The sequence below is a fragment of the Salvelinus alpinus genome, chromosome 3, assembly GCF_045679555.1.
Source record: "Salvelinus alpinus chromosome 3, SLU_Salpinus.1, whole genome shotgun sequence".
Taxonomy (NCBI): domain Eukaryota; kingdom Metazoa; phylum Chordata; class Actinopteri; order Salmoniformes; family Salmonidae; genus Salvelinus; species Salvelinus alpinus.
Window position 1 is genome coordinate 58,755,000 of NC_092088.1, and position 19,430 is coordinate 58,774,429.

Below are 19,430 nucleotides of genomic sequence, written 5' to 3' on the forward strand. Positions count from 1 at the left end.
TTAAAATCCTGCAGCGCACGCAAGGTCCCCCTGCTCAAGCCAGCGCATGTCCAGGCCCGTCTGAAGTTTGCCAATGACCATCTGGATGATCCCGAGGAGGAATGGGAGAAGGTCATGTGGTCTGATGAGACAAAAATAGAGCTTTTTGGTCTAAACTCCACTCGCCGTGTTTGGAGGAAGAAGAAGGATGAGTACAACCCCAAGAACACCATCCCAACCGTGAAGCATGGAGGTGGAAACATCATTCTTTGGGGATGCTTTTCTGCAAAGGGGACAGGACGACTGCACCGTATTGAGGGGAGGATGGATGGGGCCATGTATCGCGAGATCTTGGCCAACAACCTCCTTCCCTCAGTAAGAGCATTGAAGATGGGTCGTGGCTGGGTCTTCCAGCATGACAACGACCCGAAACACACAGCCAGGGCAACTAAGGAGTGGCTCCGTAAGAAGCATCTCAAGGTCCTGGAGTGGCCTAGCCAGTCTCCAGACCTGAACCCAATAGAAAATCTTTGGAGGGAGCTGAAAGTCCGTATTGCCCAGCGACAGCCCCGAAACCTGAAGGATCCGGAGAAGGTCTGTATGGAGGAGTGGGCCAAAATCCCTGTTGCAGTGTGTGCAAACCTGGTCAAGAACTACAGGAAACGTATGATCTCTGTAATTGCAAACAAAGGTTTCTGTGCCAAATTTTAAGTTCTGCTTTTCTGATGTATCAAATACTTATGTCATGCAATAAAATGCAAATGAATTACTTAAAAATCATACAATGTGATTTTCAGGATTTTTGTTTTAGATTCCGTCTCTCACAGTTGAAGTGTACCTATGATAAAAATGACAGACCTCTACATGCTTTGTAAGTAGGAAAACCTGCAAAATCGTCAGTGTATCAAATACTTGTTCTCCCCACTGTATGTGTTTGGGAGAGACCATACTAGAGATAGTCCTCATCATACTGTCTCCACGAGGTGAGTTCTACAGTAGGTTAGCGTTCTAAGTGGCTGTTGAATGTTGGGGTAGATTTCTGAAATAATCTCTTAAAACTATTTTTTCTCTTTCTCAGGAAGTCATGACTTATCCCATCCCAACCCACTGTAAAAAGTGTCACTTCTGAGCCACCGTAGTGCAGATATGTGCACAGAAGGGGAGAGAGAACAGTGGAGTCAGTTGAGTCAGGATGAAGCCTCCTTAGCCCACCATATTAATCCTGTCAGACAAAACATTTGGTGAAAGCAGGAGAAAATCCAGACAGGCTTATACATTTCTCTTCAGAATAAGAGGCCACTAACTGACAGTGCAGGGATAATGGTTACATGACAAGTGGATTGAGGTTTGGAAGTTAAGTACTTAAAGACTTTGTAAAAAATTGTTTATGTTGGTGTGTGTGTGTGTGTGTGTGTGTGTGTGTGTGTGTGTGTGTGTGTGTGTGTGTGTGTGTGTGTGTGTGTGTGTGTGTGTGTGTGTGTGTGTGTGTGTGTGTGTGTGTGTGTGTGTGTGTGTGTGTATGATGTTACATGCAAAGTAGATTGAGGTTTGTAAGTGCTCACAGATTGCAATAAGTGTGTGCATATGTGGTGGCAGTTGATCATAACATGACAACTGGATTGAGATGTGTGTATTTAACTGTGTGTGTGTGTGTGTGTGTGTGTGTGTGTGTGTGTGTGTGTGTGTGTGTGTGTGTGTGTGTGTGTGTGTGTGTGTGTGTGTGTGTGTGTGTGTGTGTGTGTGTGTGTGTGTGTGTGTGTGTGTGTGAGAGAGAGGACGAGCGAGAGAGGGAGAGAGAGAAGGGAGATAGAGAGAGAGAGAGAGAGAAAGGGGGAGAAGGGATGGAGAGGGAGCGAGAGAGAGAGAAGGGAAAGGAAGAAAGAGAGGGAGAGAGAGGGGGGAGAAGGGAGAGAGAGGGAGAGAGTGAGAGAGAGGGAGAAGAGAAAGGGAGAAGAGAGAGAGAGAGAAAGAAAGAAGAGAGAGAAAGAAGAGAGAGAGAGAAGAGAGAAGTGCAGATGAGATAAAGAGAGAATATGTGTATGCCTGGTTGTGTGTGTGGCCATTGCATCCATCATGTCAGCAGAGTAACTGTGACTGTGCTGTGTCAGCAGTCTAAGATGGGAGCAGTGGAAAAGAAGACTCCAAGTTATTCTAATCTGTCCACTGGCAGCTCAGTGAAAAACATCCTTAACAGCACTTTCTAAAGCCACTAATCCACTACAAAGACTTGCCTGATATCCATGCCAACTGCTTTGTTTCAGCTTTCATCCTCACTCCCAGTCCACTCACTATGCAATCTATTTCTCTCTTACTCTCTTACTCTGTCTCTCTCTCTCTGTTTCTTTCTATCTCCCTTTCTCTGTCTGTCTCTCCTTCCATCACCCCTTTCTCAGTTTCTTTCTTTCTATCCCATTACTCCCCCTTTTCCATGTTCTCTCTCTCTCCCTCCAGCTGTCCCTCAGGCCCTCTCTCTGTCCTCTTCTACTGGTTCCCCAGTTCCTGTGTCTCATATACCTGGAGCCTGGAGATGCCCTCCTCTTCTCCTCCATCACATCTGTTGCTTAGCGATGACCTTTCTGTGGATGCAGCCGGTTTGGGCTCATTTGTCAAACGACTCACCCTCTTCGTCTTCCTCTCTCTCTCCACTGACCTGGCTGTGCTGCCACACTGCACCAGCACAAAACCGGGATAAAATGACAAAGCAAAAGACAACAACTCTGTCCGAGTTCCCTGAGTATGGATGAAACGTGGTGAAGGTGGAGAGAGTAGAGACAATAGGTTGACATTTAGGTTAGGGAAGCAGAAATGAAAATTTTTTGGGGGGGGAAAGTCACTGACATTCTGTGTTCCATGTCTGTTTTTACCCATAACTCATCTATGGCATTGTTGTGACGTGAACCGGGGCAAATGTCAGTGGCAGCAGTAGCTCTAGTAGGGTGAGATCAGTGTGAGAAGGTTATTTCACACCTTGAGCAGCCATGTTGCTTTTGTAAACAGCCCAGGGACACCACAAAGCCATGACATCATGATGTCAGTCCCATGAATACACACAGTCACACTCCTGAATGTAGAGGTATACTGTACACAGGATATGAACACATAGAAAGATAGGAAGACGTATAACATAGACAAAGATTGTACATGTATTTTTTTACTCAGACACAAACGCACACACCTCTAGCAGTACTTTCCATGGGTGTGAAGGGCATGTGTTCTCCGGTTACTGAGCACATGGTAATAGCACTACTTTGGCAGGAGTTATGTCCACCTGTTACTCCTCTTACAGCCCTGGGAGGAAGACAGTTATAAAAGGTTCACATCTAAACGTCAACAAGCACACTGGCCATTCCAGCCAGCACATTACTGCATAAAACACAGGCCTTTATCTCCCACCCCTGAAGGGCGACAGTCCTCACGTAGCTGGTGTCGACTTTACACAGCGTCATAGATACCATGGCCACAGTCATAGAAACTAAACAGGCTAAACCTACAGGCTTGGGACCAGAGACAATTCACATAGAGAATGGAGACCAAAACCGATCAGCTCTTCTGTATCATGTCCACACACAGTCACAACTTTCAGTTATACAAGTTTTGGGGATATAGTTCCTTGTAACGCGACAGGGTAGTCCATAAGAACATGTCTATCTAATGGACCTACACTAGCCATGTCATCTGTGAACCAAACCACAGAACAGCACTGGTGACTTGTGTCACCACTGCCACCGTCATGCCCCTAAAACAGACAGAAAATCTCCCAAATGGCTGTCTGTTGATTATACATGCTAATTAAATGAATCTGTATTCCTGTACAACAGGCCTGTCAGAGAGGAGAGACTGCGACACGGACCTCACAAAAGCCTCATTACCGACTTATGACTAAACTCTAGAGGGACGGCGGCTTGGATGTGACAGTCACTCACACGGGAGGGATCGATGGAGGATGCGGAGTGTCATGGTGTGGTGGGGCCAATGAATAGCATAGCAAGAGGCTATGGCAGCTTGCACTAATTGAAATTCCTCTGTTAATAAGGATCTCTATCCAGCTCCTCATACTGTCAGCCTGAAATTCAATGACTGAAAACGGTGGTGCATAAATGTGCTTTGCTATACCACAATGCAACTGTTACTGTACATTTTAAATGACAAAGATTCTCGCCGTCTCTCTCTTTTGTCTTGCTATTTCTGTCCATCCTCACATTAGTTGCTCTATCCTTCCTACAGAGGACAAAAGCAGAGAGCTGAAAACACCATCATTTGCCCAATCTTCCACTCTCCAGTCATTTCCCCAACCTGTACTCCGGTCAAACAAACAGCAATCACAGCCACTGCGCTAGCCCATGTCTCCAAGCAGGGCTACTCAGGCCCTCACATTCAATTCTGAAGAAAAATTACACTTTGCTTTCTGATGGGAAGAAAAGCCCTAGTGAAAGAGAAGAGTGCTACAACTTCTCTCCTGGCTTGACTGTGACACAAAGGAAGGAGGGAGTTTGCAGCTGAATTAGGGTAGAGGCAGCCCCCGGGCACTCTAACTTAGATCATCCAATTTGTAATTCATTTTTCCGGAGTAAAAATTTCCCCTCCCCTTCTGGGATCTATTTTATCAAGAGCCTGTTGGGAGGCATTTAACACATGTGCTTCCAGCTCTCTGGCGGCAGGAGGTTTAACCTGCATGTCATCTGAAAATGAAACTGTGATACGGACTCCTACCCACTCAGAGGTTAACATTACTTAGGTCCGAATATTGCTCTAATAAAATTCATGGAATATACTTTGGCAAGATATTGAATAAAACGTGTCTATGTAGATACTGGTATAGTTTTGGTGGAAATGAAACCAATGAGGTAGACTGAGACTATGTCTATGACCACAAGGCTCTACAGAGGGTGGTACGCTCAGCCGAACGCACCATTGGGTGCTCACTCCCTGCCCTCCAGGACACCTACAACACCAGGTGTCACAGGAAGGCCAAGAAGATCATCACGGACCCCGGCCTGTTCTCCCCGCTTCCATCACTCCGACGCGGGCAGTATAGGAGCATCATGGCAAAAACTGTCGGACAGGCCAATAGCTTCTACCCCCAGACCATCAGGTTGCTGAATAGCCACCACTAGGCAGCTACCTGCGCCCCCTGTCCCCTCCCACTATGGACATTTATCATTGTTACAGCTGAAATTATGTATTATTATATTTATTATTGTTTCATTCACTTCTCACTTCACCCCCTGCTGCTCCCTTTATCAACATTCCCTCAGGGACATTCACTTCTCACTTCACCCCCTGGTGCTCCCTTATGGACATTCCCTCAGGGACATTCACTTCTCACTTCACCCCCTGCTTCTCCCATTATCAACATTCCCTCAGGGACATTCACTTCTCACTTCACCCCCTGCTTCTCCTATTATCAACATTCCCTCAGGGACATTCACTTCTCACTTCACCCCCTGCTTCTCCCATTATCAACATTCCCTCAGGGACATTCACTTCTCACTTTACCCCCTGCTGCTCCCATTATCAACATTCCCTCAGGGACATTCACTTCTCACTTCACCCCCTGCTTCTCCCATTATCAACATTCCCTCAGGGACATTCACTTCTCACTTTACCCCCTGCTGCTCCCTTTATCAACATTCCCTCAGGGACATTCACTTCTCACTTCACCCCCTGCTTCTCCCTTTATCAACATTCCCTCAGGGACATTCACTTCTCACTTTACCCCCTGCTGCTCCCATTATCAACATTCCCTCAGGGACATTCACTTCTCACTTCACCCCCTGCTGCTCCCTTATGGACATTCCCTCTGGGACATTCACTTCTCATTTCACCCCCTGCTGTTCCCTTATGGGCATTCCTCGGGGACATTAACTTCTCATTTCACCCCCTGGTGCTCCCTTATGGACATTCCCTCAGGGACATTCACTTCTCATTTCACCCCCTGGTGCTCCCTTATGGACATTCCCTCAGGGACATTCACTTCTCATTTCACCCCCTGGTGCTCCCTTATCAACATTCCCTCGGGGACATTCACTTCTCATTTCACCCCCTGCTGCTCCCCTTATGGACATTCCCTCGGGGTCATTCACTTCTCATTTCACCCCCTGCTGTTCCCTTATGGGCATTCCTCGGGGACATTAACTTCTCATTTCACCCCCTGGTGCTCCCTTATGGACATTCCCTCGGGGACATTCACTTCTCATTTCACCCCCTGCTGCTCCCCTTATGGACATTCCCTCGGGGTCATTCACTTCTCATTTCACCCCCTGCTGCTCCCCTTATGGACATTCCCTCGGGGTCATTCACTTCTCATTTCACCCCCTGCTGCTCCCCTTATGGACATTCCCTCGGGGTCATTCACTTCTCACTTCTCCAACCTGCACTGTCGGAGCTCGGAGCATAATAATTTCACTGTACTCTGCAATTACATCTGTGACCCTGTGCATGTGACTAATAAACTAATCTAATCTAATGGTATATTATATTGCCATATTAAATCAAATTACACCTTGCAAGGAAAAATACAACAGTCAGCTGACACCATTTCATTCCAGGCCGAAAACTCCAATGAATTCAAAATCCAGTTCCACCATTCATTCCACTCCTTTCCCAGAGCTGCGGTTAGACTGTAGTCTACTGGGTCCTACAGGTTCCTAGAGGATGGAGTAGAAGGTCTGCCTTACAGAACCGCCGGGCCCTCGCCTCTGACACTCCATCATTTCATTTAGACAAGTGTTATTAAAATCCACTTAGCAGTGCCGTGAGAGCTACACTATGGAAACTATGCAATGGGCCTTGGAAAGTTGAACCTAAACATCTGCTTTGAATCTGTTTAAAAATGAGCACTTTTCATTAATCTGTCCCACTCGTCCCCTGCAAGTCAAAGAGGGTGAGTATGGGGACAGAGGGAGAGAGGAAAGGATAGAGGGGAATAGAGAGAGAGACAAGTAGCTCTTGTCCTTTAAAAAAATAATTAACATGCCAAACCTTAATGTATAGAAATATGAAATGCTCTTTTCCAGAACAGTATTGAGCCTGGCCTGATCATTAACCCAGAATATCAAGTCAGTGATTTCTACTCAGATTGTCTACTAAGCAATCAATTCAATACACATCAGCAATAGTCAAGCTTAAAGAGTTCAGGCTGGTCATGCCACTGAAATGAATGAGTAGCGATCAAACATGGATAAATCTGAGTGCGATCGAAACACAGTTGCTGAGAACTCAGCAGAAATCACACATTCGATAAATACATCAATAAGTAAATGAGTGAATGAATGACAGAATGAATGAATGAGTGAAAGAAGAAGCAAAGAGGTGAGCGGAAACTAAGGGAGTTGATGACGTCTCCTAATGGCACAGGAGCAGTCTACTGCACCACGACCACGACCACGACATGACACAAACACACTCAGCATCCACCACATCATCCTCATCAAGACATGCATTCACAGACAAACAAAACCCAGCATCAGCATAGACTACACATGCATATCTAAAGATACTGACAATAAACTGCATTGGTGGATACAGATTCATATATTATACTACATCTTTCAATAGCCTATTCACTTAAAAAAAAATTGGGGCTGAAAGTATTCCTTCAAATGTAAATGTCAAAAAAAGCATAATAGTATTTTTATAAGCAGTGTAATGTCAGCCCCACATATAAACTAAATAACTACTTCAAAGAACCTTCACTGTACACAAGTAAAATATGAACTTACAAGATTTCATCATTCTGGAACTCCAAGACCCCGTGAGTATCTTCAAAATCCTCTCCACCTCCGCGTGCTGTGCCCTCCACAGTCTTGTAGGGCACCATGACGACCCCACGTGCCCCCGATGTACGCAGCACCTTCACCTCCATGGTACCCACGCTCTCACTCACGTGCGCCACCGGCTCCTCGAACGTGAAGATGCCGGCGTGGTCGTCGTCAAAGATGGTCACGGTTGCCGTGGCGGGCAGACCGAGACAGGCCACCGCCTCCACATGATTGGTCTCTGGGTTCTCTACCTCCTCCCCCTCTGCCAGCAGCACTTTGACATTGCTCAGATGGATCAGGAAGTTCTCGTCCTCCTCAAAGATGTCATCATCGATAATACCCACGCGGATCTCTTTCTGGGTCTCTCCGGGCTTGAACACCACCACCCCTTCGGTAAATTCGTAGTCCGAGCCCGCGTTGGCTGATCCATCCTCCGTACGGAATTCCACCGACACAGTCTTGGTCAGGTCGCCACCTCGGCGTAGCACGTTCACTGCCACTGTGCCGCAGTTCTCCAGGCACTGGTAGGAGCCGGGGTCAAAGTAGATCTTGGAGACGGGGTCGTTATCAGCCACATCAGAGCGGACCTCGTGCAAGCTGATGGCCTTGCGGGCCTGGTCGGCTGCATGCTTCTTCAGGATGTTCCCAGCGCCGGTCATGAGCCTGGTGGCCTGGCAGCGGTAGAAGGCCCTGCTCTTCTGCTGCGAACTCAATACCTGGTAGTTGGCCAGTTCAATCAGCTGCTCCACCTCCTTATCTGGGTGCTTCTGCTTCAGCTCCTTGAGGATCTTGGCCATGTCGCGCCGGGTCTCCTCTTCATCCAGGTCCTTCACGTTTAGGTCCAGCCCCAGAGGCCCGTCCAGGAAGTCCGAGGCGTGAGAGTTGAGCATCTTCCCATCCATCTCGATGTCGACTTTGGACGGGAGCGGGCGGTCGCCCTCGGTCTCAATGATCATGCCCCGCTGCTTGCCGGTACGGTAGCGCTTGTAGACGTACTTGTAGAAGAGCAGGCGTCGGTCAGCGACCCAGGCGAACAACACACAGATGGGGAAGAAGAAGAGGGTGAGCAGGCCCTCCCATACCTGCACTATGCCAGGGGAGATGACAGCCAGGATCAGGTAGAGCCATATGTAGGCGAAGATGCTCCAGGTGGCTGTGACGAAGAAGACGCGCAGGTGCTTGACCTTACGGACCTCCCCGTCGGGCACCACCCACACACAGATGCCGATGATGACAAACATGTTGAAGGCGGCGCTGCCCACGATGGTGCTGGGGCCCAAGGCTCCAGCATGAAAACCATGTCCACAAACCTCAATGACGGACAGTAGGATCTCAGGGGCACTAGAACCCAGGGCCATGAGCGTGAGGTTGGACACGGTCTCGTTCCAGATCCGCACGGTGGTGGTGGTGGTCTCTCCGTTGGGTCTCTTAATAGTGATCTCTTTCTCCTGAGAGGTGATGACCTCGATGGATGCCATGAAACGGTCAGCAATGATGGATACTCCGAGGAACATGTACACCAGGGCCACGAAGTAGACTGTCGCCCGTGCCACTTTGTCCCCGAACGAGGGATTCTGAGGTTCCCAGATAGGCAGAATCACCCCTTTTTCGCATGCTGTGCCTGCTGTAGTGCACACAGTAATGTTGCTGCTGGCAGTAGGAGACACAAACTGATCCAAGTCCACATCCGAGGACATAGCCGTCACATGTTGGAATTTGAGGAACAGAATCGCTACGACAACCACGAACCGAAGGCCAAGGGAGAGAATGGGGGAGATCTGAAAGTGTCCCATGATTCTGGAGTGGTTCACTTCCTCTGCTTCCTAAACCTGCAGAGAGGGGGGAAATGAAAGGGTTGGAATGACTGGAAATGTAACACAATTTGCTCTCATTGTAATAATAGCGTTAAAACAATGTAGTAATTCACGTTAATGATATAATATGACCATAGTATACATTTCATATCAATTGCATATTGGTGGATAAGTAGTAGCTGTGATGCCTATAAGAGAACCAAACATATAGGTTCTGCCTCTTGGTTGGAGGGAAGGGAGGAAGCAGGAGATTCATTTTTATTGATTCTCTGCAGGGATAATGACTTTTCACATATTTCATATGCTTTGTAGGGAACATTATGCAGATATGTCACATGCATTGCAGTTTATGACCGATTGATTGCATCCAGAATCTTTTACAAGGCTCTATAACAGGGATGGGCAACCTTCATGGGGGTGGAGGCCACAAAAAAATCTGAACTCATCATGAGGGGCTGGCTTGTGGGTCTGCGTATCCACATCCATACCAACATGCGCAGTCAGAGTCGGACTTAGCCTTTTTGGGGCCCTAAGCGGGCATTTTGGGGGTCCCCCACCTTGCGAGCAAAACATTTTAGCGGCCGCCCTCTTAACAGCTTAGAGAAAAAATTTATGTTTGCGTTAATTTCCTGCAAATCTACACATTTTGCCATGGGGTGTATAAATGTTGCTGTTTTAAAGCATGTTTGCTACAATTTTACACATTTTGCCATGGGCCTGAGAGAACTTTTTGCAATTTCTAAGAACTTTCATGCAATTCTACTCATTTTGCCACGGGGCAGAGATTTTTTAGGGGTGTTTTACAGCTAATTTTCTATAATTCTTCACCTTTTACCATAAGGTGGAGAGAAATGTTTGCCGTATTTAATATGATATCTGAGTGAGATTGACTAACAAAATCAATGGGGGACCCAGGTGGGTAATTCGACCATGATTACTACAAATTTAGATAGCTGGACTCATTTATTAATCTAAAAAAAATAGCTGACATGGGCTAATTGAGTGACAAGAAAAACTGCTGATGCACAAACAAATTTCGAAATTGCATCTGGTCTATTCTTCTATCCTAACTAACTCTCAACAGTAAATTGAGACCCCGACTGAGTTCCTTAAAAACCTCAGCCTCTAGTTGCCCATCCCTGCTCTATAATGACCGGTTCCCCGACCTTTGAAATAAGAGGGGAGAGAGAAGATCTTGAGTGTGCATTGCCTGCTAAATGCGATGAGACACCGCGGGTAAGGGAGGCATCCAGTGAAGCGGGAGTGATGCGACACTACTCACCGGGCTGGACAACTCAGCATCAATGTAGTCAGAAAAGAAGCAGACACGCAAAGATCTAGGCAAGATTATAATAGACTGGATGCCTGATGAAGACCTAAGGGTCGAAACGTTGTTATAAGTAAAATTACCCAGGAGAATGAGAAGCAATGTGCGGCGTTTTCTTTTCTGTTTTCCAAGATTATAATAGACTACTTTACCATATAATTTAAGTTTTAGCCATCTTTTCCATAGGCATATTTTCACAATGATGAATTATTGTTTTACATAGCTCTATATTAAAATGAACTTGAATAAGAAATTAATAAAACAGTGGGCTAAATATGATAACTAATAATTTAGGTCTAGTTTATCAATCTGTTGAGGCTATATAAGAAATGAATTATGGAGGGATGGTCACGCCGTGTATAGCCTACAATTTTGTACCGCCTTTAGTGCATCTTTGCCGGGTTGAACGCCTACTATTCTTGTCAGATTGGACGGTTGTGTGATTTCTATTGTTTTACACGTTACCATCAATTTATTACATTTGATATATTAATGACTAGACCTACAGAAAATTCAATAGAAAACACCAATTTCCTAATCCACAGATTGAATCCGCATATTAGAAATCCCCATTACTACAATGCAACCGCACAACCTGCACAATTAACCAGCATAAGACTACGTGAATGCATTTTGCGCAATGGAGTGGCGCAAATGGGTTCTTATTTGCCTTACGTAGCCAACTATTGCCGACATGAATCAATCTATGCGGGTTTGGGCTATGTGAAGGCACGTTGTACACAACTTTCACTTCCATATCGGTATCTGGAAACATGGCAATGCTGTTTAGCGCAAACGACCACGTCTTCTTGTGGCAGGCAGGCGAGCAAGGAAGCGCAAGAAGGAATACCAATACCTACAAATTGAGGTATATATAGTCTCAATAGAAGTCTCCATCAAGGTTTTACCATTTTGATCTTAGACAGAATAGTCTACTAATCCCAGTAGATCCGTATAAAATAGAATACCCTATGCGGAATGGTATAGGCTAGCCAAGACATGCGGTAACATTCTATCTTCGAAGTAAGCACTCCGCCGCTCCATCGACTCTTGGGTGATCGCCTGGACTAAACTTGCTGTAAGAAGATTGTGCCACACAAATACCCAATATTAATATGTTAATGATAACAATAGCAACATAATCATACCTTTTCTAAGACGCAACTGCAAGATCCACAGGCAGAATAAGTCAGCAATAGTAGTTGTTGTAGCCTAGCCTAGACGTGAAAATGCCAATAGAGAGCTGCAAGAGCCGTCAGTAGTAAGTAGCCTATTACAGCTCACATTCGTCTTGGGTTATATAGGAGATCAAGGCGAGATACCTAGGTGAAGAAAAAATAGTTAAAGATTCCCATACACTCGCAGTTTTCCACGACCTGTATGAGATGATCAGATAACTGATGCTTTATCAGAAAATCTGCATATCGGAGGACAAAAAGGTGCCCTGAGAGTTCTTCCTCATTCTCCCTCTCTCTCTCTCTCTCTCTCTCTCTCTCTCTCTGGCCACAGAGCTCCGCGCACAGACAGACCGAGACCTAGTCCAACCTGAGTTTAGAACTCGGGCTGCTTCGGTGGAGGCGGACAAACTCCAGGGTAGGCTCTTTCCCACAGCTCTCCCGCTTGGATATTGTCCTATTCAGATTGAATTTAGAAATAGCGGAGGGAAACGAGACTAGCGATGCAGCCCGCTGCCAACCCGCCTATCAACACCAAGACCCTCCCATTGCGCAACTGTAAATACTTGTTGTAACGTTGTATGCATTGTAATTAGGTCTACATTTCAATAAAAATTGTAATTATAATGTAGCCTTCTACATCATAGGCCCACACGAGTTTCCTTATTTTTGGAATAACGTAGGCTACCATAATATATTGATGCTGATCTAATGGGTTGCTTTGTGATGTGGTGAGTCTTGTCATGTTGGTAACTCAACTCTGCGCTCTTTTGACCTATTATCAACTGTGAGACCTCAGAGATTTAAATAGCACAGGGCCACTCATACATTTTTTCGATGGCAAAGTAGTTTGGAATAGGTCTCTCGTCTACATTGTTATGGTATTTGACCCTCAAAGGTATAGACAAACCTACTTAAAACGGTCACTCAAATGGATGGTTTTGCTGGTGCGTAAAGCGGGCTGTCATAGCTATTCAGTCGCTGACGCCATCCAAGCAAACCGGGAACATTCCCAGAACATTAAGGTTCCTAATAAATTCTAGTTAGGATTTTATCTAACATTAGGGTGATAACATCCCAAAAACATTCAAATAATGCTTATGATAACAACATGTATTTTTTTCTCATAAAAAAAAGAAGTATCCACCCGAAAGTTCATTAGGTTTCCAGGTAATGTAATAACACAATGTACCAGTAATATTTTTCTTTCAAAACAAAATTGGTGCTGTTAAAGTTCCAGTAACACAAAAACTCTCCAGACCTATGGATGATTATGGAAAGTTTGTATAAAACATTTGCCTGATGTTACAAAAACGTTCCCAGAACACATCATGTCTGTTCTTTAAAGCTTCCCAGAATGTTTCATTAGGTTGTGGGAACAGTCTGGTGGGAACATTGTATGTTTCCAAAAACACAAGAACTGTCCAGTTGTGCGGATTATTCTACAATGTTTCCTTTAAGGTGCAAAAAAACATTTACCTGATGTTACAAGAATGTTCCCAGAACACATTTAGTCTGTTCTTTAAAGGTTCCAATAATGATTATTTAGGTTGTGGGAACATTGTGGGGATATGTCAAGAGATAGGTTCCCAAAACACTACAACTGTCCAGTTGTTTATTTTGTATTGTTTTTTATTTCACCTTTAGTTAACCAGGTAGGCTAGTTGAGAACAAGTTCTCATTTACAACTGCCACCTGGCCAAGATAAAGCAAAGCAGTGTGACATAAACAACAACACAGAGTTACACATGGAATAAACAAGCGTAGAGTCAATAACACAATAGAAAAAAAGAAAGTCTATATACAGTGTGTGCAAATGGCGTGAGGAGGTAAGGCAATAAATAGGCCATAGTACCGAAGTAATTACAATTGAACAAATTAACACTGGAGTGATAGATGAGCAGATGGTGATGTGCAAGTAGAAATACTGGTGTGCAAAAGAGCAGAAAAGTAAATAAAAACAATATGGGGATGAGTTAGGTAGTTTGGGTGGGGTATTTACAGATGGGCTATGTACAGCTGCAGCGATCGGTTTGCTGCTCAGATAGCTGATGTTTAAAGTTAGTGAGGGAAATATAAGTCTCCAGCTTCAGCGATTTTTGCAATTCGTTCCAGTCATTGGCAGCAGAGAACTGGAAGGCGGCCAAAGGAGGTGTTGGCTTTGGGGATGACCAGTGAGATATACCTGCTGGTGCGCGTGCTACGGGTGGGTGTTGCTATCGTGACCAGTGAGCTGAGATAAGGCGGAGCTTTACCTAGCATAGACTTGTAGATGACCTGGAGCCAGTGTGTCTGGCGACGAATATGTAGCGAGGGCCAGCCGACTAGAGCATACAGGTCGCAGTGGTGGGTGGTATAAGGGGCTTTGGTGACAAAACGGATGGCACTGTGATAGACTGCATCCAGTTTGCTGAGTAGACTATTGGAAGATATTTTGTAAATGACATCGCCGAAGTCGAGGATCGGTAGGATAGTCAGTTTTTATATGAGATGCTGATATTCAGATAATGTTTGTATCAGGGTGCATAAACATTCCTTTTATGTTTCAAGAATGTTGACAGAACAGCCTTTCTGAGTTCTTTAAAGGTTCCTAGAACATTTAGTTAGGTTGTGGGAACAGTGTGGGGTACATTACAAGAGATAGGTTCCCAAAACACAAAATATGCTCAGTTGTGATGACATTCATAAAATGTTTAAGATAGGTTGCACAGGACATTCATATAATGTCATGATGAATTAAAGGATGAATGAATTACATGTATTTAGGGTATGGGTTTGTATTTCACAGTATTTTACTGTAATTACAAGAGATTGGTGCAAGCAGGTTGGCTGCTTGATGAATTGTTTATCCATTACAGCATATTAATGCACATTTGGTGTTTTATATCACTTGCACTTCAAGAGGTCTTAACAAGTCTTCCAAACTGGCAGCGGCTACAGGGCAAAACAGACCAAAAGGACAAGGGAAAATGCTCAACCATTTAAGGTTTAAGACTGTCTGCCACTCTAATCTATCCCCTATATATTTTAAATTGATAGGGCACTATAACCACATAGGAGTTCAATTGGTACAGTATTCTCACTAAAAGGTGCAACAAATATAGCCATTAACAACAATACCATGCACCTACTAGTGGTAACCATCAAGGACCACTTTGAAAACAAACATTTTAATTAATACTTTCAAGTGATTTCCTCTGGGTCCACATTGTTCCCTTTGTTGTATATGTCTGTTACCCAAAATAAATTCAATTCAAAAGGTTGTTGGCGCTCCAAAGATATGGTACGACTTTGTATTCTGTGGGGTGGAATTACAGTACCATTTGAAATACAACAATTTTCCCACAATGCACAATAATTTACAGTATGCTGTCGTTAAACGTTTCAGAGTTTTTTACTGTTGATAATACCTAACATTATCGTATACATTACAGCGTCACAGTGTATGAAAAGCAGCATGCGTTTTATTTTGATATAGCTTGGCATCTTCACATTTTCTCCCTTAGGCTGCTACTTCTTAAATTGTTTAAATGTTCTCTCATTCTGTATTTCAGAATTTCTCATAATATTTTTCTCTTTCTTAATTGTATTTCAGTGGACTAAACACCAAGCTCTGATAGACTAATCAATCAACAGTGACAGAAGGGTCAAGCACCATAAGTGAACCTTGGGGTTGGAAAAGGTGTTGTTATGATGATCATAGTACTGTTTTGATATCCAGGACAATGTATATATGGCAGTGGGTGCGAATCCAACTTTTCTGGATCTTTCTTTCCCAGCACTAAAGGTCCTGAAGCTTCTGTGCATGTGTTTCTTCACCTTCACGCACACATTTGTGGTCTCCTTCCCTTCACATTTCTCACTGTCAGTTGTGAATGATAATTCTTCTAGTTTTACAGGTGAAAAGCCTACCTGTGTATTTTGCCTAGTGTTGCATGCTGTTGAGTTTTGGCAACATGAGTAGTGGTGTTTTCTGTCTTACAGTAACTTTGTACTATGCTATTATATTGGGTTCTGTTACGTAGAAAACTATGTGATCACGCAGACATTGATTCAGCATTGATCAAACGTTATTAAATGAGCACCATTCGCCGGAGTAGCCTGTTCTCTAGGAGTAGAGCAGAGACTGTGCATAAAGTCGAGAATAAACACATGCGCAGAATGTGATCCGCACATGTGCAGAAGCGTCGGGACCTTCAGCGCTTGGAATAAAAGGTCAGGGACAAGTCAGCCACTTTGTTTACATATAGGTTAGATATAATTTGAGATGTGGCCACTGTATACAGTAAATATGTACTGTATTCATTCTATGACTCTTCCAGTCCATGAAATGCCCACCGCCCTCATATGACATGCTTGCTAAAATGTTTTATCTAGTTCTTCAATGATAGATGGAACAGACAAGGTTAACTTTAATTTTATACAAGTAAAGACCAACAAAATCCAACTTATTGCAGGAAATGTACACAGGCTCCGTGACTGAAAAAAAGCATATGGTTCTTGAACACTTAAAGAGATTGTCAGTGTATGTGGTTTTCCTACAAGAGTTACATTTCAAAATAGGAGAAATTGAATATTTAAAGAAAAGCTGGGTTGGAGAGACCTTTGGTGCAACCTACTGTAGTAACAGCAGAGCTGTAGGCATCCTGATAAATAAGAGTACATCCTATTCAAGAATTGACTTTGCTTTAAAATCATAGGAAATTTGTTTTAAAACGGAAACAATTTCTCTCGGCCCCAAGGCAAAAAGAGTGGAATTGCATGAAATGTGTTATAAAATTGTGAAATGTTCTCTCTGCTCCATGGCAAAATGTGTATAACTGCAGAAAACTTGATTTAAAACTGCATTTTCACATTTTCACTAGACCCCATGGCATACTTTAATTTTATCTCTGTTGTCAAGAGTGGGGCCACTAAAATATTTTTCCCACGAAGTGGGTGGGTGTGGGGGGGCCCCAACCAAATCTTACTAGGGCCCCCCAAATGTAACAGGTGTCACTATTGGTTAACAGGAATATAATCTACATTTATTTGCAGATGATCTCCTGATATACCTGACCAATATTGAAAACTCAATCCCTTCCTTGCTAAAACTATTTTCAGAATACTCAAAAATCTCAGGATATATTGAATTAATGTAGAAAAAAACTAAACAATCTTCCTAAGTCTGCAGGTGGTTTTAACCTACCAGACGTGGAATTGTATCAACTCGCCACCCAAGGCTTTTACTTGTGACATATAGTTAAATGGATTAAAGAGGAACAATGGGTATATATTGAAGATCAAATCAAACTTTATTTTGTCACATGCGCCGAATACAACAGGTGTACTGTGAAATACTTACTTACAAGCCCTTAACCAACAATGAGGTTCAAGAAAGAATAATAAAATAATAAAAAGTAACACAATAAAATAACAATAATGAGGCTATATACAGGGGGTACCGGTACTGAGTCAATGTGCGAGGGTACACGTTAGTCAAGGTCATTTGTACATGTAGGTAGGGGTAAAGTGACTATGCATGCATAATAAACAGTGAGTAGCACTCTCCACTACATCCCCATAAATGTTAATGGGGGCCTGTTCGGCCCGGCTTTTCCTGTAGTCCACAATCAGCTCCTTTGTCTTGCTCACATTGAAGGAGAGGTTGTTATCCTGGCACCACACTACCAGGTCTCTAACCTCCTCCCTATAGGCTGTCTCATCGTTGTCGGTGTTGTGTCGTCAACAAACTTAATGATGGTGTTGTAGTCGTATTTGGCCATGCAGTCGTGGGTGAACAGGGAGTACAGGAGGGGACTAAGCATGCACCCCTGAGGGGTCCAGTGTTGAGGATCAGCGTGGCAGACGTGTTGTTGCCTACCCTTACCACCTGGGGGTGGCCCGTCAGGAAATCCAGGATCTAGTTGCAGAGGGAGGTGTTTAGTCCCAGGGTCTTTAGCTTAGTGATGAGCTTTGTGGGCATTATGGTGTTGAACGCTGAGCTGTAGTCAATGAACAGCATTCTCACATAGGTGTTCCTTTTGTCCAGGTGGGAAAGGAAGGTGTGGAGTGCGATTGAGATTGCGTCATCTGTGGATCCGTTGGGGCGGTATGCAAATTGGAGTGGGTCTAGGGATTTTTTATTTTTATTTTTTATTTCACCTTTATTTAACCAGGTAGGCTAGTTGAGAACAAGTTCTCATTTGCAACTGCGACCTGGCCAAGATAAAGCATAGCAGTGTGAACAGACAACACAGAGTTACACATGGAGTAAACAATAAACAAGTCAATAACATGGTAGAGAAAAAAAAAGAGAATCTATATACAATGTGTGCAAAAGGCATGAGGTAGGCAATAAATCGAATAATTACAATTTAGCAGATTAACACTGGAGTGATAAATCATCAGATGATCATGTGCAAGAAGAGATACTGGTGTGCAAAAGAGCAGAAAAGTAAATAAATAAAAGCAGTATGGGGGGTGAGGTAGGTAAATTGGGTGGGTAGTTTACAGATGGACTATGTACAGCTGCAGCGATCGGTTAGCTGCTCGGATAGCAGATTTTTAAAGTTGTTGAGGGAGATAAAAGTCTCCAACTTCAGAGATTTTTGCAATTCGTTCCAGTCTCAGGCAGCAGAGAACTGGAAGGAAAGGCGTCCAAATGAGGTTTTGGCTTTAGGGATGATCAGTGAGATACACCTGCTGGAGCGCGTGCTGCGGGTGGGTGTAGCCATCGTGACCAGTGAACTGAGATAAGGCGGCACTTTACCTAGCATAGCCTTGTAGATGACCTGGAGCCAGTGGGTCTGACGACGAACATGTAGCGAGGGCCAGCCGACTAGGGCATACAGGTCGCAGTGGTGGGTCGTATAAGGTGCTTTAGTAACAAAACGAATGGCACTGTGATAAACTGCATCCAGTTTGCTGAGTAGAGTATTGGAAGCTATTTTGTAGATGACATCGCCGAAGTCGAGGATCGGTAGGATAGTCAGTTTTACTAGGGTAAGTTTGGCGGCGTGAGTGAAGGAGGCTTTGTTGCGGAATAGAAAGCCGATTCTTGATTTGATTTTGGATTGGAGATGTTTGATATGAGTCTGGAAGGAGAGTTTGCAGTCTAGCCAGACACCTAGGTACTTATAGATGTCCACATATTCTAGGTCGGAACCGTCCAGGGTGGTGATGCTAGTCGGGCGTGCGGGTGCAGGCAGCGAACGGTTGAAAAGCATGCATTTGGTTTTACTAGCGTTTAAGAGCAGTTGGAGGCCACGGAAGGAGTGTTGTATGGCATTGAAGCTCGTTTGGAGGTTAGATAGCACAGTGTCCAAGGAAGGGCCGGAAGTATATAGAATGGTGTCGTCTGCGTAGAGGTGGATCAGGGAATCGCCCGCAGCAA

The 19,430-nt window shown here is 44.3% G+C and overlaps 1 protein-coding gene across 2 annotated transcripts in view; it reads right to left on the bottom strand.

Annotated features, from left to right (window-relative positions):
• LOC139571022 (sodium/calcium exchanger 1-like) overlaps positions 1-12,546 on the bottom strand; it is a 170,488-nt gene extending 157,942 nt beyond the window's left edge. Inside the window, exons 1-2 of one of the 2 annotated variants that reach the window (XM_071393488.1) lie at positions 12,029-12,546; positions 7,701-9,568 (exon numbers count right to left, since the gene is read on the bottom strand). In XM_071393488.1, the coding sequence (XP_071249589.1) occupies positions 7,701-9,532 (1,832 nt within the window). In that variant the 5' untranslated portion in view covers positions 9,533-9,568; positions 12,029-12,546. The remainder of the gene's footprint in view (positions 1-7,700; positions 9,569-12,028) is intronic. The other variant, XM_071393487.1, reaches the window with a different exon arrangement.
• Positions 12,547-19,430: the final 6,884 nt, after the last annotated feature.